Raw genomic sequence first — 22,353 nt, forward strand, 5'->3', positions numbered from 1 at the left:
CCAAAGCAGCCAGAAAGTCACTGGCGGGGGCCCGCAAACCTCCGATACAGGATGCCACCCTCGGGGTAACTGTGGGGTGGGGAAAGCAGGATCGTTCGGCGGATAAGCGGCCGGCAGGAACGGAGCTCACCTAAGCTGCGTCCGCCATGTTGGCCGTCCAAGCCACGCCCCAAGAGTGTGTTTTGAATGAAACTTTTTCAGCTTAGGAGATCAGTGTTACAGATGCATGTTGGTGCATGCATTTCCAAGTCCAGCAGGTCACCTCTGCTGTGCGGACCTCTCTATGTGATCTCAACATAGCCAGTGGTAGTTGTATTCGCTATGTTCCTGATTGAGATTGTTCTCTATCTAGTATTGGCTGGGGAAAAGACCTCAATTAATAGAATCCATAACTTACATATTGCCCCTGGGCCGCGTGGTAATATGCCTTCATACTTGGAACCTGAAACTCTCCCCATCTCACGGCAGTTTGATTGATTCTGTTATGACCCTCGCCTGCATGGCTCCTTACACCAACTGTATCACCAAAGCTGGTAATGTTCTGAAAAACTAGGAAATTAGTTGCATTTGGAATATTTATGAAGAGATGCAGCAGTTTTGGCAGACCGTTTATTTTAATCAGAGATATTCTGCCAACTAATTACAATAATACTTTGATCCAAGTTCTAATGTTTTTATCTACATTGGGACCATAGCTCCTACAGTGATGTCATTCCAGGTTAGGAGAAACGTTATTTCAAGTGCTAATGTGGATGGTCTCTCATCCTTCCTGTATTCTTTTTCTTATGCATACCTGCACCTAAATGTTATATGTCTGCAGCATCTCTGAAATCCCTAAGGTTAGCATTGATTTGGGCAAGAGTTGTAGTGTTATTGGAGACCTCATAGCATTCTGCTAAAGTCTTCAGATCTGCTTCTAATCAATTTAGTTGATCTTAATACCAACACGGATCTAATAGTGCCTCTGTTGGGAAATGCCTGCTATGGGATTGTAGTTCATCTGATGAGATTTTAAGAGTTAGCTGGAGTGGGTAGTAGTCCAAGAGCGAACATAGGTCCAGATGTAAGTGGCCAAATACCGGTCGGTAACAGCTGATTTCGGCCTTTACCGGCTGGTTTTTGGAGGTTCAGATGTAGGGGGCTTAAATTGTACAGATTCGGTAAATTTACCGATTTGGTAAAATACCGAATTGGTAAAACTAGATGTAGGTGGCACTGAAAACAGTGCCACAGTCCCTTAAGAATTCGTTATTTACCACAAAATAATATTTCGTGGTAAATAACGAATTCCAGTGTACATGCACATCCCTTAGGGCATGAATGTGTGCCACATGGCACACAAGCCAGAATCAGGGGTGCAACAGGGTGTCAAAGTGACACCCTGTCCCCCTTGACAATTCAGTAATTTTTTATGAATCGATATTTACCGGTAAATACTGATTCGGTAATTACCGAATCATACCGATTCGGTAACAATTACCGAATTGTTCCTTACATTTCATTTACCGAATCTAGAATACGAATCGGTAAAATTCGGTATTCTAGAGTCGTTAAATGAGATTTACCTACATCGGGCCCATAGTTGGTATATAATATCAGATATCCATAGCATAGCATAGTTTTGTGATTGTGTCTGATAGTTCATCCCTGCCCTGGATCTGTCTAACTATAGGTCTAGAGTGGTATGCATAGATCTGCCTGAGAGAATCATTTGTACCTCTGAATGAAAAGGCACAGATTTCGTACCAGGTCCAAGAAAACAGTGGAGTCTATGTATGGTCTATTTGTTTTTAGGAGCATGACTCTGTTCCCTAACAGATGACCTTGTAGTATTAAGTATTTTACCTCATGGTATATCTACTGGTTTTCTAATCTGAAATCTAATGATCAACATGTACATATTCATACCAGGCGGAAGTATGAGCTCTCCTAGGGAAAGTATCTATTTTTTCCCCAGTGATAAGCTATTGGGGATCTTCTTGACAGGTCAACATGTGTTTCTTGGAGCACAGCGAAGTCAATTTCATGTCTTTGTAGATATTCCTGCACTTGGGAGTGTTGTTTTAGGACTGGTAAATCCTCTTATGTTCCAAGATACAAAGGAAATTTTAATCTCTCAAGCCATTCCTGTACCATGTAGATTTATCTTATGTTGAACAAATGTGGTTCGTGTTACCTTTTAGTGGATGCATTTGCACATGTAGCGTCCTATGTTTATGCCTGGCACATTGTTAAGAACCCCTACCTCACAGCCCACCCTCCCACACTCAAACCCCGACTCTCAGAGAACTAGACCTAAGCAGCCAACAAAATAGAAGAATTAACATAACCAATGTCTATGTTTCACAAATGGAAGCATTTTGCCTCTGGGGTTCACAACAGAATCAGGTTTCTTACCTCTCTTCACAATACAGAGAGAATGGGTTAAATTCTCTATGGCGACTGTGTATCATCTCAATCTCCACATTTCAGTCTAATCAGAGGACATCCTGAAGTGCTCTCCTCAGAATTTTATTTTGGTCAGGTCTTTCGTTGATACACTTAAATGTATCAAAACTTACTCAGAAATAAAACAGTTTCAGATGTAGAAAGGGCATTACAATTCACAAATCCTCCGAATCCCTCCAATTCACCACTGCCTCCTCTTAAACAATCAAAAAAAGAAACTTTCCCTTTGAACACAGGTCTGTTTCCTAAAAGGAAAGCAGGCTACATTCAGGAAAAAAACCTGCTTTTTTACAAAGCAATCACAGACCGTCTGATGACACCAGCTATCCCTGTGAGGGCAGCGAATCACAGTAGGTCGCAATTTGTGACGCACCTCTTTATTGTTCATGAGGTAGGTGGAATTCAAATCCAGTATGATTCTTTATTTTAATGAGCTGGCCTATTAGTTTATAGGTCAGTTTGCAAAACACCATACTGCTCACAACATTATTGATTTTAAATTGCGACCAGTACTTTTGTGACCAGTGTTTATTCATGTGGTCCATATTTCACTGTCAACGCAAAATGTAACATTACTCTGTGTGCATTCTGCTAAAATAGAACAGCAACAAAAGAGTAGTCATTTTATCCTAGACAGGTGTAAAAATAAATAGATGATTTAGAGCCAAATGCTTTCTACGAATTATTTACATTCATTTCAATGGTGCAACTGTGAATTAGTGACTGCATTTGCCGGGAAAAAAAAGAGAATCTTTTACAGTACCTCACGAATCTTCTCAACTGCAGTTGTGAAAATGTAGAGAATAACAATCCATTCCTGTACAGATGGTAAATCCTCCATTTCTACAAGAACTACATAGGTATACAGCATCAGGAATCCCAAGTATGCCAACTACAAGAAGGAGAAATAAAGTGCATTACATATATTTGTGGTTATATCATTCTTATTATCGTAATATCCGACTTTCAAAAAGCATACAACATTGGGCTAAGGTTGATCAGGGCTAAATATTTAACCGCTCCCCCCTTTGAGTGCTGAGGATGAGACATCCACATCTACATTACCTCCCCTGTGTAGAGGACTTCAACGAATCATCCTCCTGCGGAATCTCTGGTGCATGCACCACAGGCTTGATCACTTGGGGTATCAGCAGAGGCTGATGCTGAAGCCCTTCTGTGTTTGCCCCCAGCATTAAGGCCCTCCCACGCACAAAAAATTGTGTCAGACACCAGGGGCATTCTGACATTATTGATGCACCAATCAATGTAGCTGCTGGAAACAGGTGATTCGCTGCTCGTGTCAAGAGGGATATCTCGAATATTGCCTCTCGCTGGTGGATTTCTGGTCAGCGCCATGATCCTCAGCAGGAATGTACTACAACAAGGAAGTGTTTGAAGGGCGTGAATTTCAGACCCCCCCCCTTGGTATAGAGGCTAAACCTCCCCCAGCCCCCCTTCATAGATATTATCCAATTATTTTGAGCATTTTTACTTTCTGGGTGAGTGATAAACTTAGTCTCCCCCAAGGACAGGAAAACTGTGCTCACACATCTTGTTTTTTTGTGTTTGAGCCTGGGACGTTGTGCTGGCATTGGGGGGACTATTCGCAAGAGGGGAATCTCTGGAAGGGGGGCACTCACCCCTTTCCAACTGTTCCCCTCTAGAAAGTATTCCTGCTCAGGGATTTCAACCACTATATTTTTTTGAGGGGGGGTAGAGGGGGCATGACCTAGGCATGACCTAGGGGCCAACTCAAGCAAGGGATAATTCATTTTGAGCCTTTTCTGTTCCATAGGGGAGCTGATCAGGAACTGGTCCCCCTGATCTGCGCCACCCGTGATGAGAAAACAGTGGCAGCCATCTTGAGTTTTTTTGTGCTTTCACTTGGAGCTCTGTGCAAATCCCCATGCCAATTAAATCATACGAAGGGTAGCACTGGGAAGGATTTCTGCTTGGGGATTGTGGCCAGACAGCCATTTTGTATATTTGTGCTCTGTGCTGTGGGGTCTTGCTACCAGCACCCAAGGGCAAATATAAAGTGTGACCAAACTCTTTTGTCAGGTGAATTTTGCCTATGAATTGTATAATCCTGTTTTGAAAGTACATGGGGGCTTGTGCCCGAATTGTTTTTGTTGTTCGATCACAATCCTCATTTGTACAGTTTCGATTGTTGCAAGCTGAAGTAGTAGTTCTTTCTTTAACGTCCTCTGTAGGGGATTTTCGTCTGTATGCGAAGGCTTCTTCCTGATCCAGTTTAAATTGGTTGCTTTCAGCGTCTTTCTGCCGCTAATGCTTTGGCAGCCCCCTCACTTGCAATGCATTGTATTCTCATTTTCTGCTCAAATCACAGACACTTACCAGTATCCGCAGTGCATACATTTTTCAATGAGTACCTCTGCATTCTGCCTATCACACAGTATGTGACAAACGTTTTAGATAGTAAACTGACAAGCCCCGAGCAGCCGTCATTTAAAGAGACACCATACAGCAGATAATGAAGGAGAGCTCAGAGGCCGGTGCTGATACTCAGGACTGCATCTGAGGAAAAGGATCATATTATGAGTCACACTCCAGAAGTGATTTTTAGGTCTCGCCTAGCGACGCAGCGCATCTGCTGCTCCCTTGCGAGATCTATCGTCATCGCTTTTCTTTTGGAAGTGGGGTTGGTGCCCGCCTTGCCCTGCCCACCAGGTCTGGATATTTTGCTTGCGCACAGCCCCAGTCAGTGCATGCACAAACAGTGGCTCTCTCTCTCGCCTGGGGCATCAGGGCAACACAGGACCTTCAGGAAGTCTTGTAACATGGTCCACCGTTACGCCCGCAGCCTGACCAGGCCGCCACACACTCACAGCTGTGTCCCGCGTGTGCAGCCAAGTCCTCCGGCAGTGCAGCAGGTCAGCCGCCGATGCTCTGGAGCAGCGCTTCTGCCTCAACGTATTCGCATGTCACGGCCCACCAGGTGCCCTCAGCTGTCCGCTGCCTCAGTCGCTCGTACAGCTTCGCCGCTCGCGGCATTGCAAGGGCCTGCATTCACAGTTGCATACGTTTCAGAGCAATGTGCGTGTCCGCGTCCCGGGGCACACCAACAGCGTCGGGTCCCTTCAGCACCCAGGCGACGCGCATCACCTCGCTCTGACACCCTAGGCCTCGCCGCTCATGCAGGTCACATGGCTCGATTTCTGCGCCTTATTGTGCAGCGCATTATTAGGGCAACCAATTCCTCCATAGTTACAGCAGCATCGACCCCAGATCTGTAGGATATGTAGAAGATAGTTTAGATGGCTATCAGGCTCGTCTAAATGGGGGCCACCTTGGTGTCAGACAAACTTCACCTCTCCAAGTCCTTGTAATTTTTAATGAGTTTAACATGGCTTTTCTCCAATGTAATGCTTTCCAAGAATAACAGTACCTTGCATTTAAAAAGTCAATGTTCTGGCCTTTTAGACAAAATTGCATTGTTTTCATATTAGGGCTTCCTGAAAGTTTATGAAGTTGTAGTTTCGAGATTTTCCCCTCAAGTTCATGTAGTCCTCCAATTGTAGTTTCGCTTTTATAACATTGTTCTCTTTCACAGAGATAGACATACTGGTACTTCCTTTTGTGCAGCAACCCAGGCTCTTCAAGGGCCAGCCAGAACTAGGTTTTAACGTGTACGGTTCCTGTGTGACGTCACATAGAGTTTGTTTCTTGGTCATGCTTGTCTGGAATCAAGGCAGCCCTTTTTGCATTACTAGCCAGCTGACCACCATATATGAAGCTTCTGGCCTTGGACCAAGGAGAAGTTGATCAAAACATTAAAATAGCCCTTAATCTAAAGAGAATCCAAATTCTCACAAGACAACCCCTGTCCTAACCAAACTACAGTGCCCGTCTCGTCTTTACATCAAAGAACTGAGCCCCATAACCATTGCCAAGTTGTACTGCTGCACCCAAAACATTTCCAAAGTAGCAGAGGCCTCATACATTCTTTCTAAAACAATAGCAACACCCAAATACTGACTAAAGCAAAAATGATCGTCAGAGATAGACCAAACATGCTAAAAGCAGTACAAACGCTAATACACTCAATCAAGCAACAATGAGCACCAAACATTACCCAAAGCAGAAGTAATCCCCAAAGACAGACAAAAAATGCTAAAAGCAGTGCAAACCCTCATATTCTCCATCAAGCAACACTAAGCACCAAACATTGCCCAAACAGAACTGATTCCCAAAGACACACTAAGCCAACTAATGCAGTGCCGATCCAAAATAGTCCATTTAGCAAATATTAGCATTTGCAACGCCAATAGCTCAAAGTTTCACTAATGCGAGACCTATTGCATTGCAAATGCTTGTTTAGTTGGTGGTGTACCATCAGATGAGGACTCTTCTTCCAGTGATTCTGAAGAACATGGCCATGCAGCACAGCAAAGCTGTTATGATGTCCCTTCACAAGCGCAACTACTGTGCTGCTGAGAATTAGGGGTAGGGTAGCCCAATCCTGAGTGCAAGCACGCAGACCACAAGAAAAGTGCTTAAAAGGCAGCCTTCTAATACAGGTCCAGTCTCCATTTTCTCCTTTAATTGGATATAAAGTTAATATTGCAATTGGTTGCCCACTGATTACTACCAACATTTTGTGGATGATATTTTCCGTAACAAAATTGTGGAGCAAACAAATACCCATGTCCAACAGTTTTTGAGCGAGCATGGAGATACTCTGGCACTTCATTCTAGGGCACATCTATGAACTTCAATTTCACTTGCTGAAATAAATTGGGGGCCTTATACTGCCCATTAGAGTATTGCACACACCATCAGTTTAGTCTTAGTTCTTCTATTATAGTTTAGGCAACAAACAGCTTCCCATCGATTCCCATAAGTAGAGTTCTGTTTGATTATGCAGTGACTGCCTCAGGGAAGAATATAGTGGTCGATGAATCTTTGGGTGCTGATGTTCAGGCAGTATTACTAAGCAAGGGAGATCAGCACAGCATCAAGCTTTGTATACTGAGTGATAGTTCCACTGGTCATGGATACAGCCTATATAAATTATACTGGTTGTTATTCCACATTAGGAATTAGTAAGAATCTGCCCAGGATCTTGCTCAATCATTCTTTCATGAAGGTTATAACCTTTATGTGGACACGTTCTATATAGGAGACAGCTGTTTAGTAGGCTGGACAAGGCTGGCACAGTGTTTTGTGGGATAATTGAAAGTCATCACTCATGATTATTTGAGGCACTTGTTTGTAAAAAGCTAAAATAAGTTCAGTGTAGTGCGTTGCAACAAACTTCTAGCTGCGAAATCCTCAGACTAACGGGAAGTACATATGGTCAATACAATTCATGACGGTCACCGTTTTGGGGTCAGTTACAATGTTTAATTTGAGCCAGTGGATTCTGGTGCTTAGCACCAGCATTGACTTATCAACACTGGTGCTTGTGACAGTCTGCTAGATTGTGGTGCTCTCTGGCTAATTCAGAACTGACCACAACAATAGTCAATTATTATTTCAATAAACATTAAAAATTACTATTTATTACCTGCCACCCAAGTCATTGTTATAGCTTTGGGGGCCTGGAATAGTCTGACTTGTCACATTTGTCGGAGTATGATGGTTAGTAGTTGTGTTGCTACATTAATTGACTACATGGCATGGGATATTTGTAGTGCAAGCTGCAGTGGCCTCCTGACAAGAGTGTTGGCACTTATATTTTTTTATAAGTTAAGCACTGGACTCAGTTGGCCGAGTGCATAAAAATAACTGTATAACAGATTATAACAAGTATATGAGTGGAGATGATAAAAAACTCACCAGCTACTTCAATCATATGATGCAATCTCGTACATGGAACAGAAAGATGGCTATCCACCTCAGTCATTTAGCAATGTTTATGCTGTCTAACATCAGACTACTAGGGGAAGATTGGTGCCCTTCCTTGACCTTGAGCTGCCAATTATCGCTTGTCTCGCTGCTTTTGAAGCAATAGTTCTTGTTAGGGAGGTCTTTGCAGGGCTGCAGAATCAAAACTTTGCATACTACATTCTTGCAACAAAGAAGAAGGGTCAGTCATATTGCAGATGCAGTGTTTGTACTTTACAAAGAAAGATGCAGGATGTGTGTTACTACTGTCCTCACTACCTGTGTAAGGTAGGGCTGTGCCTTCCAATTTGCTTAACATTTTAGCACACAAAAGTGAAGTTCCTGGAAACTGGCTTGATGTAGAGCTGTCAGTTTTAAGAGTTAGTATGCGACTTTAAATAACTGTGAAGCATCCATATCTGCCATAGGTTGTTCCTTGACTTGCCTATGCATGCAGCCTTTCAAATTGCTCCATCTAATTTGGACAATTGATCTAATGGTTCTCACACTAAGAACTACCATAATCCGTGCCTGTTTTTCTTCCTCAATTCGGTTTCAGCAACTGTGTTTTCACAGATGCTAAAAAGCACACTTGGGTCATACTCGGGATCTGCTCACTCCCTTCATCGTCCATCAAAACAAGATAGCTGTTCTGCCTGACGTACTGACAAGTACATTTTAGTCAATGGCACAGTACATAAGAGCGGGCTGGACAGTCACCATGTTTTTCTGCAATAAACTGTCTGCCAAACCTTAGGTAGAGTCTTCAATCTGCATGAAAATGCTTTTTATGTACCTTAGCAGAGTCTGCCTGTGAATTTTTACCACAGTTTTCAAATATAGATATATTTGCACTGTCGCAGGGACTGGTCACAGGACATCCTCGGGCGCCCCTCAGGAGTTAGATTTGTCAGTTGTTGGCTGCATTTTTTTGCAGTCACAAATGAAACCTCAAGTAGGGCTCCTGCCAAAATGGTGAAAGCGACTGAATGGAATGTCTAAGTCCTTGATTACAAATACCTATGTAATTGAAGATGCATGCGCAGGCACATGTTGCAGGATCGCAATTACATTTGACATTATGTGAATTACAACAAGTAACTACCGGGTGCGTCAAAGAACGCACCTTCAGATTGTTTGCCACTTTCAATTTTGTCAAGTCAAACCTGCCGAGACACCTTTTTTCTACCCAGATTTTATTGGGTTTTTAGATAGTTGCTTCTCTTGCACAATGCAATATGTGTACAGTGCTACTTATACAGGTCTAGTTCCCCTCAAGAACAACAACTTGGTACTGTTCTCCTAACCTCTTCCCCCCCTACCCCGAACGCACCCCCCTCCACCCCCCACCGCCCCCCCCCCCCACCCACGAATTACTGCCGCTTTTGAGTAGTGGTCTAATTGTCACATGATCTCACAGTGATGGAAATTTGCTTAACATCTTCAGTAGCATGTATTCGTATGCAATGGGGTTAGGTGTAGGTGGTTGGTCGGTTGTCATGCTTTCGTGCTTGGTTCCCCCTCTCCTCGGTCGGGTGATGCAGGCAGCATATGGGCTGGCCTCTCTGCTCACTCACTGCCCTGCTGCTATTCGTGCAGCAACTAGCCGCTCCTGCGCCCTTGCATTGTCTAGTCAAACCTGCCGAGACTTAACGGGGAAATGTCAGATGAAATCTGGACATGCAGATTATGTTGCAGTAATTTGCAAAATCTGAATGTTGTGGTCCATTTTGCAGGGTTTATCTGGCATAATGCGATAAATATAGCCCTCCCTCTCATTAAACTCTGACCGAGTTATCAGTAAAATAAGTATAAAGTGTCCCTTCGAGCAATCGTAATCGAGTTCATTTTTCATAGGATAACTGTGATGATGATGTCATGCAGGGGGGTTGTTAAAACACAACAGTAAATTCCTTTAAAAATGTAACTATATAGTACTTTACTTATGAGTGACTGAATTAGTACTCCCTTCTGCACATTCAATTTGTTTGCAAATATTGCATTTACATTTATTACAATATTTTGATTGCCGTGCATGAATTCCGGGATGAAAAACCTTTGAGATGACTAAAGGAGGGATTCTTCTAAAGATCATACTCGAGAAACAGCAGAAGCACAAACGAGCGTGACCCTACCATCATAACACAGAACTCAATGTGTACTGAGGTCAGGGCAACCCAGTTATCACTTGTCTGACTTAATCACTGAAAAGGTGGTAACAGTTGCTGCATTAATCTGGTCAAATATGCCTTCGAGCACGGAAACACTATATATTACGTACCGCATTAAACCAAAATTTGACAATGGGGGCATGATAGAAATCATGCCATTTTTGTGCGATGGAAAGTTTCTTCTGGCGGGATCGAAGTCCATTCTTTGTTCCCATTATTTCGGATACTCTCAATTCGTTGCTTATCTGTGGATGAAAAAAAAATATAACTATATAGAAGGACAGAACGGAAAAGGCATGAAAAGTTACAGGAAAGCAGCAACTATATAGCTTAAGTGTTCGCGCCTGCCAAAAGGCAGTGTCTAGCACATTCAGGCACCACTGAAAGCTCTTTGCAGTTTATGATTCAACACATCCATGCACAACGTAATTGGTAATAATTACTTCTCTTATAAAGTCCTGTCAGATATGTCCTCTTTATTACAAACTCTTCGGACGTTGAATGCAAGCATTATAGCAAAAAGCCTATTTGCTATTGTTAACGTATAAAATATATCATTCTGCAAACCCAAAAATATTCCATGCTTTATAAAACATAATTTCACCATAGATCTAATTTTGGGGTTTCATAAAATGCAAACAACACTGAGTGGTGCATAAAAACAACTTATCTATCTAGAGTGGACCACTGGGTACCACAGTAAATAGTTAATCTGAAAACAAGGCAGGTTTGTCATAAAAGATCAACTGTGTGTTTGCAGTGTCACCTTCCAAATTAGCAGTGGAACCAAAATGATAAAATATAGATTGATATAGGGAAAATAGGATACATTATACCCAAACACACACACAGCTGAGGCCTGCAACTTCCATGCAAAGGTTTCAAGTTAGAAGCAGTTTTAGGTCCCATGCCTCTGCAATAAATAGTTCAAACATACCATGCAACAAAAGACTAAGGGCCCGATGTAGGTAAATTATTTTTACCGGTTCGTAAATACCGAATGATACCGAATCGGTATTTATGAACCGGAAAACCTAATGTAGGTAAATATTCTGTAAAAAATTCCGATTCGGTACCATTCGGTATCCACACTCGGTAAATACCGAATCGGTAATCACCGATTCGGAAATCTCCGAATCGGTAACACCCATTCACCCCTATGGGCCTCCAGTCCCATAGGAATGAATGGGAGATACCGAATCGGACATTACCGAATCGGACATCGGTATTTACCGATTCGGTAAAATCCGATCTCGAAGATTCGAAAACATGACATGTGAGCCGGTGAACCAATCAGGGAGACCCACCACACCCCACAACAAAGCCTCAGAGAATCCAACCAATCAGAAGCAAGTACCACACCCCAGTACCTGGAGGTGGCCACACCCATGCAGGAGCAGAGCAACAGAACTGCAGAGAGAGCTGGAGGTGAGACAGAGGAGCAGGCTGCACTGAGCCCAGCATAGCTAACCCATGGAGTCCCAGGAGGCACAAAAGGATGGAGGGGACAGAAAGAAGAAGGTGAAATTTAGCCCAACAGAGCTCCAGGTGCTGGTGGAGGAGGTCGTGCAGCACTACAGTCAGCTGTTTGGGAGACAGTCCCTGCAAGTAGCAGAGTCTGTAAAGAGGAACACCTGGCTGGCAATACAGAGCAAAGTCAATGCCCTGGGAGTGACTCATCACAAAATCGATAACATGAAGAAAAGGTGGTATGATCTGAGGATCACCACCAAAAAGAAGCTTGCCAGCCAGAGGAAGGAATCAGCAGCCACAGGTGGGGGAAAGAACCGTGCACCAAGCCTCACAGAACTGTTGCAGCTTGTGGAATCCACCATGGAGCCCGAGAGCATACACAGGATTGGGGATGCTGATAGCTCAGACAGAGCTGCGAGGAAGAAAGGTAAGATGCATGTACATGTGCCCCACCCATTCCCTGGCCCCTTCCCCAATGTGGGTGACTCACTCACAATCCTGCACACATGACAGTAGTCACCAACAATGCATCATGGTAGTTGTAGTCATAGGTACATACATCAAAGCTTCCAACACTGAATACAGCATGCCATGCCACACACCATGTTGAGGCATAAGAAGATGTGTAGTAGGAATATGTGTGATGAGAACACACATCTGATCATTGTCCATGTCTCTCCACAGGAGAGTCATCGCGCAGAGCAGCGCAGGGAGGAGAGTCAAGTGAACCAACAACGGCACAGAGGGAAAAACCAACTGACACAGCAGGACCTAGCACTGTCCCAGAGGACACGACCACTACGCCGCACCCACACCAATGGAGCAAGACACCACTGCCCAGCCAATGTCGCCCCTGCTGTTCGAGACACAGACTCCGGCACCACCTTCAGGTGCCACAACACCGAGCTCTGGGTCCCCTGTGCATGTGAGGCCAAGGAGGCAGGACGTACTTCCATTACGTATAATGGAAAGCTCTGATGAGGAAGTGGTGGAGGCACCCAGACCTAGCTCACCACCACTGGCTAGCAACGCAGGCCAACAGGGGTCAATGGGAACTGGCCGTGCAAGAGACCGTGGCCGTAGGTCACGTGAGCAGGATGAGGGGCAGAATGTGCAGGGTGTATTTGCTGGGCTGGAAGCCACAATGGTGAGGGTGCAGCGCATGCAGGCCAAGGGGATCCTGGCAGTGCACAGACAGGTGCGCATCCTGAACAGCAGGATGTCAGACATCGATCGGGGGATAGGTGACATGGCGAAGGGAATGGAGGCCATGGGCAAAGGAATGGAGGCAATGGGCAAAGGAATGGAGTCCATGGCAGAGGGGGTGAGGGACATGGGTGTGCGCATGGGCTCCCTCTGTGACAGGCTGGAGAATGACCACCAAGAAAGGCGCAGGTACAGGCGCGAGGTACAGCAGCTGAACCAGTCTATTAACCGTCTGGCAACTTCTACCACACTGCTATGCCGCCGGTCTGTGACCATGCAGACTGAAATTGTTCACTGCTGCAGTGACTTGTCCAGGGGGATGGGGAGGGTGACCTCTGCCATGGAGGTGATGCTGACACAGCAGACAGCCAATGCTGGTGAAACGTATGTGGTGGACACAGAGGAGTCCACAAGCAGGAGTGGAACCAGCACGCCTGTTCCGGACATTCGTCGGAGCAGCAGACTCCATGCAGATGACACCGCTCCCACTGAGCAGGTTGACCCCCAGCCCCGTGGCTCACTCAACATCACGCACAAGCGCAAGCATTAAGGGTACATTATGGACACAGGACAGGTCATAGTGAATTTAACTTTGGCAACCCAGTGTGCATAGAGAATTTATTTTGATTTTGGTGATCTTGAATAGTGCAGTTGTGCATATTAAAGTGAGTGTTACAAGACATGAACATGCCTGTGTGTCATAACTATATTAAAAGTATCTGTTGGTGATTTCTGCGCATCGCAGTCTCCCATCTGTTGCAGGTGCTGCTCCTGCTGCAGTGTGATCGGCTTGTACAGTCCCATCATCTATGTCCTCATGATATGTTAGTTCAATCTCTGTGCCCTCCGTTCAATCTCTGTGCCCTCCTTGGTGGCAAGATTTTTCAGGAAGTTCTGCAGGTGTATCTGGGAACGCAATGTAGTGTTCCATCCTCTGCATCATGGCGTGTAGGAATTTCCTGAAAAACCGTGACAGGCAGCTCTGAGACACCCCACCTACTGCGGCTATCACGTGCTGGTAGCTACCAGAGGCAAGGAGGTGTCGGCAGCACAGCACCTGCACATGGGGTGGGAAGGCATGTGCTCTTGGTGTTGGGTGTTCCAGATATGGGTGGAGGTCCCCAATCAAGTCCAGGATGGTTCTGGGGTGGAGTCTGTACCTTTGCAGGATCTCAGCTTCTGCCAGTTGGAAGAGGGTGATCCTCTGCCTATACACCTGCTCCTCCCTTAGCCAGACCCTCTCTCCTGCTGCCTGTATCCGTAGCTGCCTTGCAATAACGTAAAATGCCGCCATTGTGGTTGCACTGTTGCATTTTGGGGCCTTCTTATATATCCTGTTCCTGGTTTCCACCTGCTCCCAATCCATGGTAAATACCGATTCTTAAATACCGATTTTCGTGAAATTCAGTATTTTTAGAATTTGCTACATCTCAACAGGCCTTTTTTACCACTTCTTATTTACCGAGTCGGTAAATATGAATTCGGTATTTTCCGATTCGGATATTTACTGATTCTTATTTTCCGATTCGGTAAACATGAATAAGGTAAAATCAGATTTGTTTAATACCGATTCGGTGTTTTACCGACTGGTATTTACCGATTTGGTACGTTTTTCGTCACTTACATCTCGATTCTCATTTACCGGTTGTGCAGCATGGCACAGGTAGCTATTATCTTGCAACAGATTATTGGTGTGTATTGCCTCTTATGGAGGCACCGAAATCTACTTTTCAGCAGGCCAAATGTGCGTTCCACCACGCAACGTGTTGTTCTGTGTGCCCTGTTATAACGCCTTTCGCTCATGGTGGATGGGTTCAGGTAGGGGGTGAGAACAAATGACCGCAGGGCATATGCACTGTCACCTGGGTAGAAAATGAAATTTTGATTAGTCACATACTCTCAATGTTTCCTTCAGCATGGACTATCAGGGTGTCTTGCACATACTTACCCAGCAGGTATCCATCACCAAAATCACCAGCCACAAGGTGTCTGTATATCCCACTGTTGGTGAATATGTAGGAGTCGTGGGTACTCCCTGGATATTTGGCCACAATGTCCGTTATTATGTTGCCAGCGTTGCAGATCACCTGCACATTGATAGAATGTGTGGAATTCCGGTTTCTGTATATGTGCTCAGTAGCTGCAGGTGGGCATAGTGGGATGTGCGTCCCATCGATACAGCCTATGATGTGCGGAAACTGGGCGAGTTGATAGAAATCTGTTTTTGTCCTAGCAAGTTCTGCAGGTGTATCTGGGAACTCAATGTAGTGTTCCAGCCTCTGCATCATGGCGTGTAGGAATTTCCTGAAAAACCGTGACAGGCAGCTCTGAGACACCCCACCTACTGCGGCTATCACGTGCTGGTAGCTACCAGAGGCAAGGAGGTGTCGGCAGCACAGCACCTGCACATGGGGTGGGAAGGCATGTGCTCTTGGTGTTGGGTGTTCCAGATATGGGTGGAGGTCCCCAATCAAGTCCAGGATGGTTGAGGGGTGGAGTCTGTACCTTTGCAGGATTTCAGCTTCTGCCAGTTGGAAGAGGGTGATCCTCTGCCTATACACCTGCTCCTCCCTTAGCCAGACCCTCTCTCCTGCTGCCTGTATCCGTAGCTGCCTTGCAATAACGTAAAATGCCGCCATTGTGGTTGCACTGTTGCATTTTGGGGCCTTCTTATATATCCTGTTCCTGGTTTCCACCTGCTCCCAATCCATGGTGAATACCGATTCTTAAATACCGATTTTCGTGAAATTCAGTATTTTTAGAATTTGCTACATCTCAACAGGCCTTTTTTACCACTTCTTATTTACCGAGTCGGTAAATATGAATTCGGTATTTTCCGATTCGGATATTTACCGATTCTTATTTTCCGATTCGGTAAACATGAATAAGGTAAAATCAGATTTGTTTAATACCGATTCGGTGTTTTACCGACTGGTATTTACCGATTTGGTACGTTTTTCGTCACTTACATCTCGATTCTCATTTACCGGTCGGTAATGGCCGCAATTACCGAATTCCGGCCGTTACCGACCGGTATTTGGCTACCTACATCGGGCCCAATGTTTTTAGTTGAATACATCAGTTCATAGAGTTCGCTGAAATATCAGGAAGTAGCCTGCAAGGTCAGGAAATAGCTTGTGGTTAGCAAATTTAACTTTTGCATGAAGTCTAGATCATATCTTCCTTCAGACTCGGGACACTAGCAGCGTTTAGGCATAGAAACTGCAAAAATAGGTTACTACAAGTTCCATCTGCTAGAGAGATGGGCCATAATGCTCCAATCACGTAAGAGCCTGCTTCCTCTGAAGCACTGTGTTTGCTTACACTTTTAAGCTTGAAACTGTCCATAGGAAGAAATACCAGGTGGCATCCTGCCTTAGTACATACAGATGCATGTGTACGCTTCTGCCGAGATCACACCTAGAAGTCCGATAGCTTGTAACTCGCTTCTGCAGACCCACAGCTTCACACCTAACCGACTAGATGGCTTAATGTCAGAAACCACATACACAAGAAGGTCAAATAGGCTTGGCCAATCAGCGTTATCAGGACATAACCATGCGCTGCGCAGTTAGACAAATAGATCTTTGCTCCGCTTAAATTCCAAGGACTCAACCTACAGGGGGGTTTCCACGTGCATCATGTGAAGCTAGGCCAACCTACATGTGCTTCGGTTTCCAAGAAATTGCTACAACTACTGATGCTATTTTGTGTGTCCTGTGTGAACATTGCTTACGTCAATGGTCAACTTGTGAATTTTTTCTTTGTGGTTTGGAAGAATAAATAGAGCTGATTCTGAGCTAAAACTAGAGATGTTACGTTGCATTTCCTCAGAGGTGAATTGATCTCTCCTGTAGTGACTGATCCTCACTACAGTATTATAATAAACCCATGTTGTATTGTCAACTGTCTCTTTATTGCTGTTTCTTAATAGAGATTTTTCCCCCAACAAGATAGGCATATATACACATTACGACTTTCATAACAAGAACTTCCATGGCAAAAGACCTCTGTTTACTCATGTGAGAAGACCAGCCTGACATTAGTGTTTGCAGAGAAGGTGTTTCAGTTTATTTTAAATGTCTCAAATGAATAATTTTCTGAATATTGGAGACCAGAGCTTCAAATCTTTGGAGAGGTGATCAAAAACGATTGCTGTACAGTCCCTTGTTTAGTCCACACAGGAGATTCTAGGAGTTTGAAGTCAGAACAGTCAGAAGTGCACAGCTACCGTCTTAGTACTTTTTACATGACTGGCATTTTGGTCTGTTCAATAGTGTGGCTTTGTGAGTGATAAAGAGCAGTGCTAAATTTGTGCCAGTGCTTAGCACCGGCACTTATTTATGAGGGCCGAGTCTGCGTATCTACTGCCCACATCACACATTGATGATTTTTAAAATGTACTTTTACTATGTACTAAGTGCAGCTGCCGCAGGCCCGCAGCGTGTTTTTCATGTAGACCGAGTGTGAGTCACGGCGTTTAGTGTTGCTGCTGTGAGATTTCTTAACCACTTGGCCTGCAGCCCAAGTGAATATTAATAAATTAAGTAATATGTAGTACATCGACCCCGTGGGCCTGCGCGGCCCTTCTTCGTTCAGTCAGTGCAGTGTTAACTGTTGTTACTTGGCGGTGGGCGGGCCGCCGAACACACACACATACACTGATTTATTTGGGCGGGCCGCGCTGGAGGCTCCGATGGGGTAGGGGCTGTGCTCGCAGCGCACGCCGATTTTTTTCACATTTGATTGCCACGCCCCAGCATGACCACTGCAGCTCCCCACAAGTCAGCCCGGCCCGACGAGACCTGACCGACGACGATGTTATGGGTAGATCTGGGCATCCTGTGCCGGCATCGATCAGCAGCCAGCCAGTAGTACAGGGCTGACGGTTTGGTAGCAAGAAGCAGCACCAGGCCACCTAATCGTACTAATTAAAGAAAAGGTAGTGCAGCCAGTGCAGTGTGTGTCCTTGCCAGCCGGCCCACCACGAGTAACGGTAAGATTAGAAGTAAAGCAGAGATTGTAAACTAACTAACCCGATTTGGTTTTGGCATGGTGACGGCATATCACTGGAATGTAAGTTGGCTTAGTTTACCATTGTCCGGTTGTTAGATCACCAGGTGGTGGGAGGCAGCTCACCTCTGATGGCTCCACAAGACATGACGATTATTAGGATCATCATGTACGTGTGCCTGGCCTAGTAGTAGGCGCGGAAGCCGTCCCTTCCGCCGGCCGTAGCGGTACACTTTCATGTATCTGGATATGGCAGGGCGAGGCCGGCGCCGCAGCATTGATCTGCCAGTTCCGGGTAAGGTTTAGGTAAAGTTAAAAGGCCAATGCGAGGCTAGCGTAAAATAAAAAGAGGAGCCAGATGTCATCCATGGGGGCTCATTTTGATTGGACAGTTTTCTATCTTTCAAGATAGCAATCAGCAGGCCTCAGGTGCATTGGCTCTCATAGAGGGAGTGGTCCTACAGATGGGAGGCGGTGCCGAGTGCTGGACTCCTCGATGCTGCACAGCACACGTGCCAAATGACTGACCAAGCGTCCAATTTCAAACCCTCCTCCCATAGTATTAAAATACCGGCAACACACTCTGGTTGTTTAAGCTGCACATGCCATGCCCCACCCTTCCCGTAGATGGTTTCTTGCTTCCAGTCGCCTTCTTATAATATAACAATCTGAGTGCAACTGGAGAGAAGTGCCGATACATCCGCTGTGCTCCCCTTTACAGAACTGGAAACCAGTGGCTATACCCCGCACCCCTCTGGGTGGGGAACTTTACCTTACTGAACCGGAGGACAGACATAACTGCCAAGGTTTCAGAACGCTGTGTGACATTTTCATAACTGAAAAGTGACATTTCAAGGACTAGGAGTGACACTCATGTGCGCACAATTAACGCCCAGTGTAACGGTTTATTAGAAGTTACTCTTACCTGTGCTTGAGCAACTCTTCTTAGAGCACTGCGCAGAGCCAACATGGCGCGATCGTGCTTTAAGTGACACTCTTTTGTGCGCAAAAACAAGCAATAAAGACAAGTGAAACATATAAATATTCGAAATTACACTCCATTGAGCAACGAGAAAGTCTAAGAAGTCATTGGAATAAGTGCGCTAACGGGAGGCATTTAAAAACTGAGAACAGTCATACTACTACATGCAGTGGAAGGCATGGGTGTAATGATAATGCAGAAAGTGATGTTATCTGTGTGGTGCCTTTAAGAACCGAGCAGATTACTTTGAAGGGTTAATGGCTAAAGTGCATGAGTGAGGTGTATCAACAAAAAAATGTCTGACAGAGTCGCTACAAAAAAAAGTTTGTGCTTGTTGTAGTCAGAAGAAACTACTGTTCCTAGCGCATTAGTAATGAAGCCTAAAAGAAAGGGAATCCGATGTAATGAAGCCTAAAAGAAAGGGAATCCGATGTAAATAGCTTGTTTCCCAACATTGGAAAGAAATCATTTATGTAATTATTAATACAGACAGTAAACACACTCTGATCGGTGGCAGTGGGTGGTACCTACTTATTGGTCTTGAGTTTTGCAGCACTGCAAGAAGCATTCTGATGTTGGCGACTCTGCAAGGCCACTATGTGTGTACAAGGTTGCTGTAGCCACGGGGGGCAGGAGGGGGCATACAAATGCCTTACCCCACTAAATGCAACTGCGAGGTGGTCAGAGAAGGCTTTCAGACTCAAGCTTGCTCTGCCATGCCTATGGGGCTGGTGAGGTCCTCCCAATGGCTCTAGTCCTAAAAAAGAAAATCAGCTAACAGGGCTCAGTTTTTACACAGATGCCACCTGACTTTTAGCAGTGCCAGTTGAAGATGTGGGTGGGACTAATAGAGTAAGTGGGTGGAGCCATGTAGGGAGTGGGTGGAGCCAGAACCCGACAAACATTAGATCACCTGCACTTCATATTTTACAAATTAAGCACTGATAAAGAGCATTTTGAAGATGCCCCACAGCCTCCATGGAGAGCAATTAGGGTTGATGAATACAGGAGTACTATTCTTTAGGTAATTCACTTCTGAGACAAGTCTTGCATGTAGAGCTGTCTTCAAAGGCACAAAGCATGTTGTGGTAAATAAGATGCACAGTCCAACTGTGTAGGTTACATAATCCTTTATTGTAGATTCCTTCTAGGATAGGTAAGTAGGAGAAGGTAGGAAGTATAGGTAAAACCCCACCAGGAGCAAGCTACAAGCAGCTCAGCCTGAGTTGACCAACTGACACGGAGCCAGAGAGACACCCAGGCATTCTATGATGTCATGGTACATTCTATCCAGTGGAGAACAGTAGAGAAGTAATTTTCTACACATCCTCCTTCCTTAGGGAATGATCAGAAATAGAGAGAAAGATAAGTAAGATACCTCCAATACAACATTTACATGAAAGTACAATAATGAGATACACAAATCTAATACTAAACAAGATGGCAGAGATATCGTATCAGAAATATCATTAGCATGAACAAAAATGCAAAAAGATGCTAGACATTATTACTACACGCCCCATTCCCCTCCCTTAGGGAAAGAAAACATGGTTTAGATGAATAAAAATCAAAGCAACAAAGAAGGGTGGTCACGCCCACAACCTCCCGAAACATGGGTACACCACAGGGTAGGCACCCTGGTAAACAAAGGTGGGTGTAGACACAGACCCTTAGGAGAACACAACATACCCAAAGAAAGTTACCAAAGGGGTAAAATTCACTCTACATAACCGGAAGAGTGTAAGTCCTATAACAGAAATTCACCAGATAAAAGCGCTCTGGAAAGAAACCAAATGTTCCCCTGATGAAGTAATGCTGACACTGAAGATATGATAAAGCTCCTAATTCAAAGTCCTACCAACATGGAACCCTTGGCCACAAATTCCAACCAGGTAGACTTCCACCGGAGCATAGTGCCCAATTAATCTCCACGAAAAATAAAGAACAACGCAGGGTACTAACCCTGTAAAATAACACAACCTCCCCTAAATAGGATACACCCAGGTAACTGACCCTGTAAAATTGAACCACCAAGAATTGAGAGCAGTGCAGGGTACTAACCCTGTAGAAAAAACACAACCTCCCCTAAATAGGGTACACCACAGGATAGTCACACTGGGAACTGAAATGGGGCATTGACTACCCACAAACACCACCACCTCCCCAAAGTAAGGTACACCACAGGTTACTCACCCTGGGAACTGATGTGGGGAATTGACTACCCACAAACACTACCACCTCCCCAAAGTAGGGTACACCACAGGATATTCACCCAGGGAACTGGTATGGGGTATTGATTACCCACAAAAATACCACCACTCCAAAGTTGAGTACAACACAGGATACTCACCCTGAAAAATCAAGACAACAACATCCCCTAGATAGGGTACACCATGGGGCACAACATCACCCCAGAAACATAATTGGGGATTGACTGGCCCCACATCCTCCGCAATGAAGGGTACACTGTAGGGTTAAAAGATGTTGCCATACGAAACACTCCAACAACCTCCCAAAGATAGAGCAACCAAAACAAGAGACTATGCCTACACATGCGCCCACCTAAAACATACACTGAGATGCTAAGCACTACCAGAATAAATAAATAAAAGATTTGAGCTCCGGTGAGCGGTCTCTCACCCAGGGTACCCGCATTCAGCTCTCGAAGTGTCAGACAGTCTATGAGATGGAACTTCCTCTTCAGCCCGTTCTGCTGTCCACGCAGCTACGACATGCTCGGATCACCAACTGCGGTGAAAACCTCATGGACTAGATCAGGAGTATAGTGAAAAGCAACATGGTAGACGAGTAAGACCAGTCCAAAAGCTTGGATTGCTTCAATGGACATGAAGTTCTCAACAGGGGCATCAATTTTATCATAATAGTCTTGGTGCTGATGAAGCAATACTCTAGCCCGTACCTCATTGTTGGACAGCTCGGCGCTGCCACCAAGCGCATGCATCTCCGGAACTCAGCAAGCAAAATGTTGAAAGTTTGCACGGCGCGCGTCCACTAAAGAAAAATTTGTTGCGAAATCAAAATAAATCGTGGCTGGCAGATGATAATTGCAAGTAATCCTCCAAAATGATGTGCCGAAGACAAGCACAAGATGGCGGCACGCCTCTTGACGTGGCGCCGGATGGCTAGCGGCAAAGGCGTGCACCAAAACGTATGCTAAAGTAGGCAGCCAGACGAACACATGGACGTCAT

The 22,353-nt window shown here is 45.0% G+C and overlaps 1 protein-coding gene across 1 annotated transcript in view; it reads right to left on the reverse strand.

Moving 5' to 3' along the window:
* LOC147733673 (transient receptor potential cation channel subfamily M member 7-like) overlaps nucleotides 1-22,353 on the reverse strand; it is a 1,613,265-nt gene that overhangs the window by 714,038 nt on the left and 876,874 nt on the right. Inside the window, exons 19-20 of the mRNA XM_086958251.1 lie at nucleotides 10,580-10,714; nucleotides 3,212-3,340 (exon numbers count right to left, since the gene is read on the reverse strand). Of these exons, the coding sequence (XP_086814377.1) occupies nucleotides 3,212-3,340; nucleotides 10,580-10,714 (264 nt within the window). The remainder of the gene's footprint in view (nucleotides 1-3,211; nucleotides 3,341-10,579; nucleotides 10,715-22,353) is intronic.

This window comes from Lissotriton vulgaris, chromosome 2_1 (genome assembly GCF_964263255.1).
Source record: "Lissotriton vulgaris chromosome 2_1, aLisVul1.2, whole genome shotgun sequence".
In the NCBI taxonomy this organism is placed as follows: Eukaryota; Metazoa; Chordata; class Amphibia; order Caudata; family Salamandridae; genus Lissotriton; species Lissotriton vulgaris.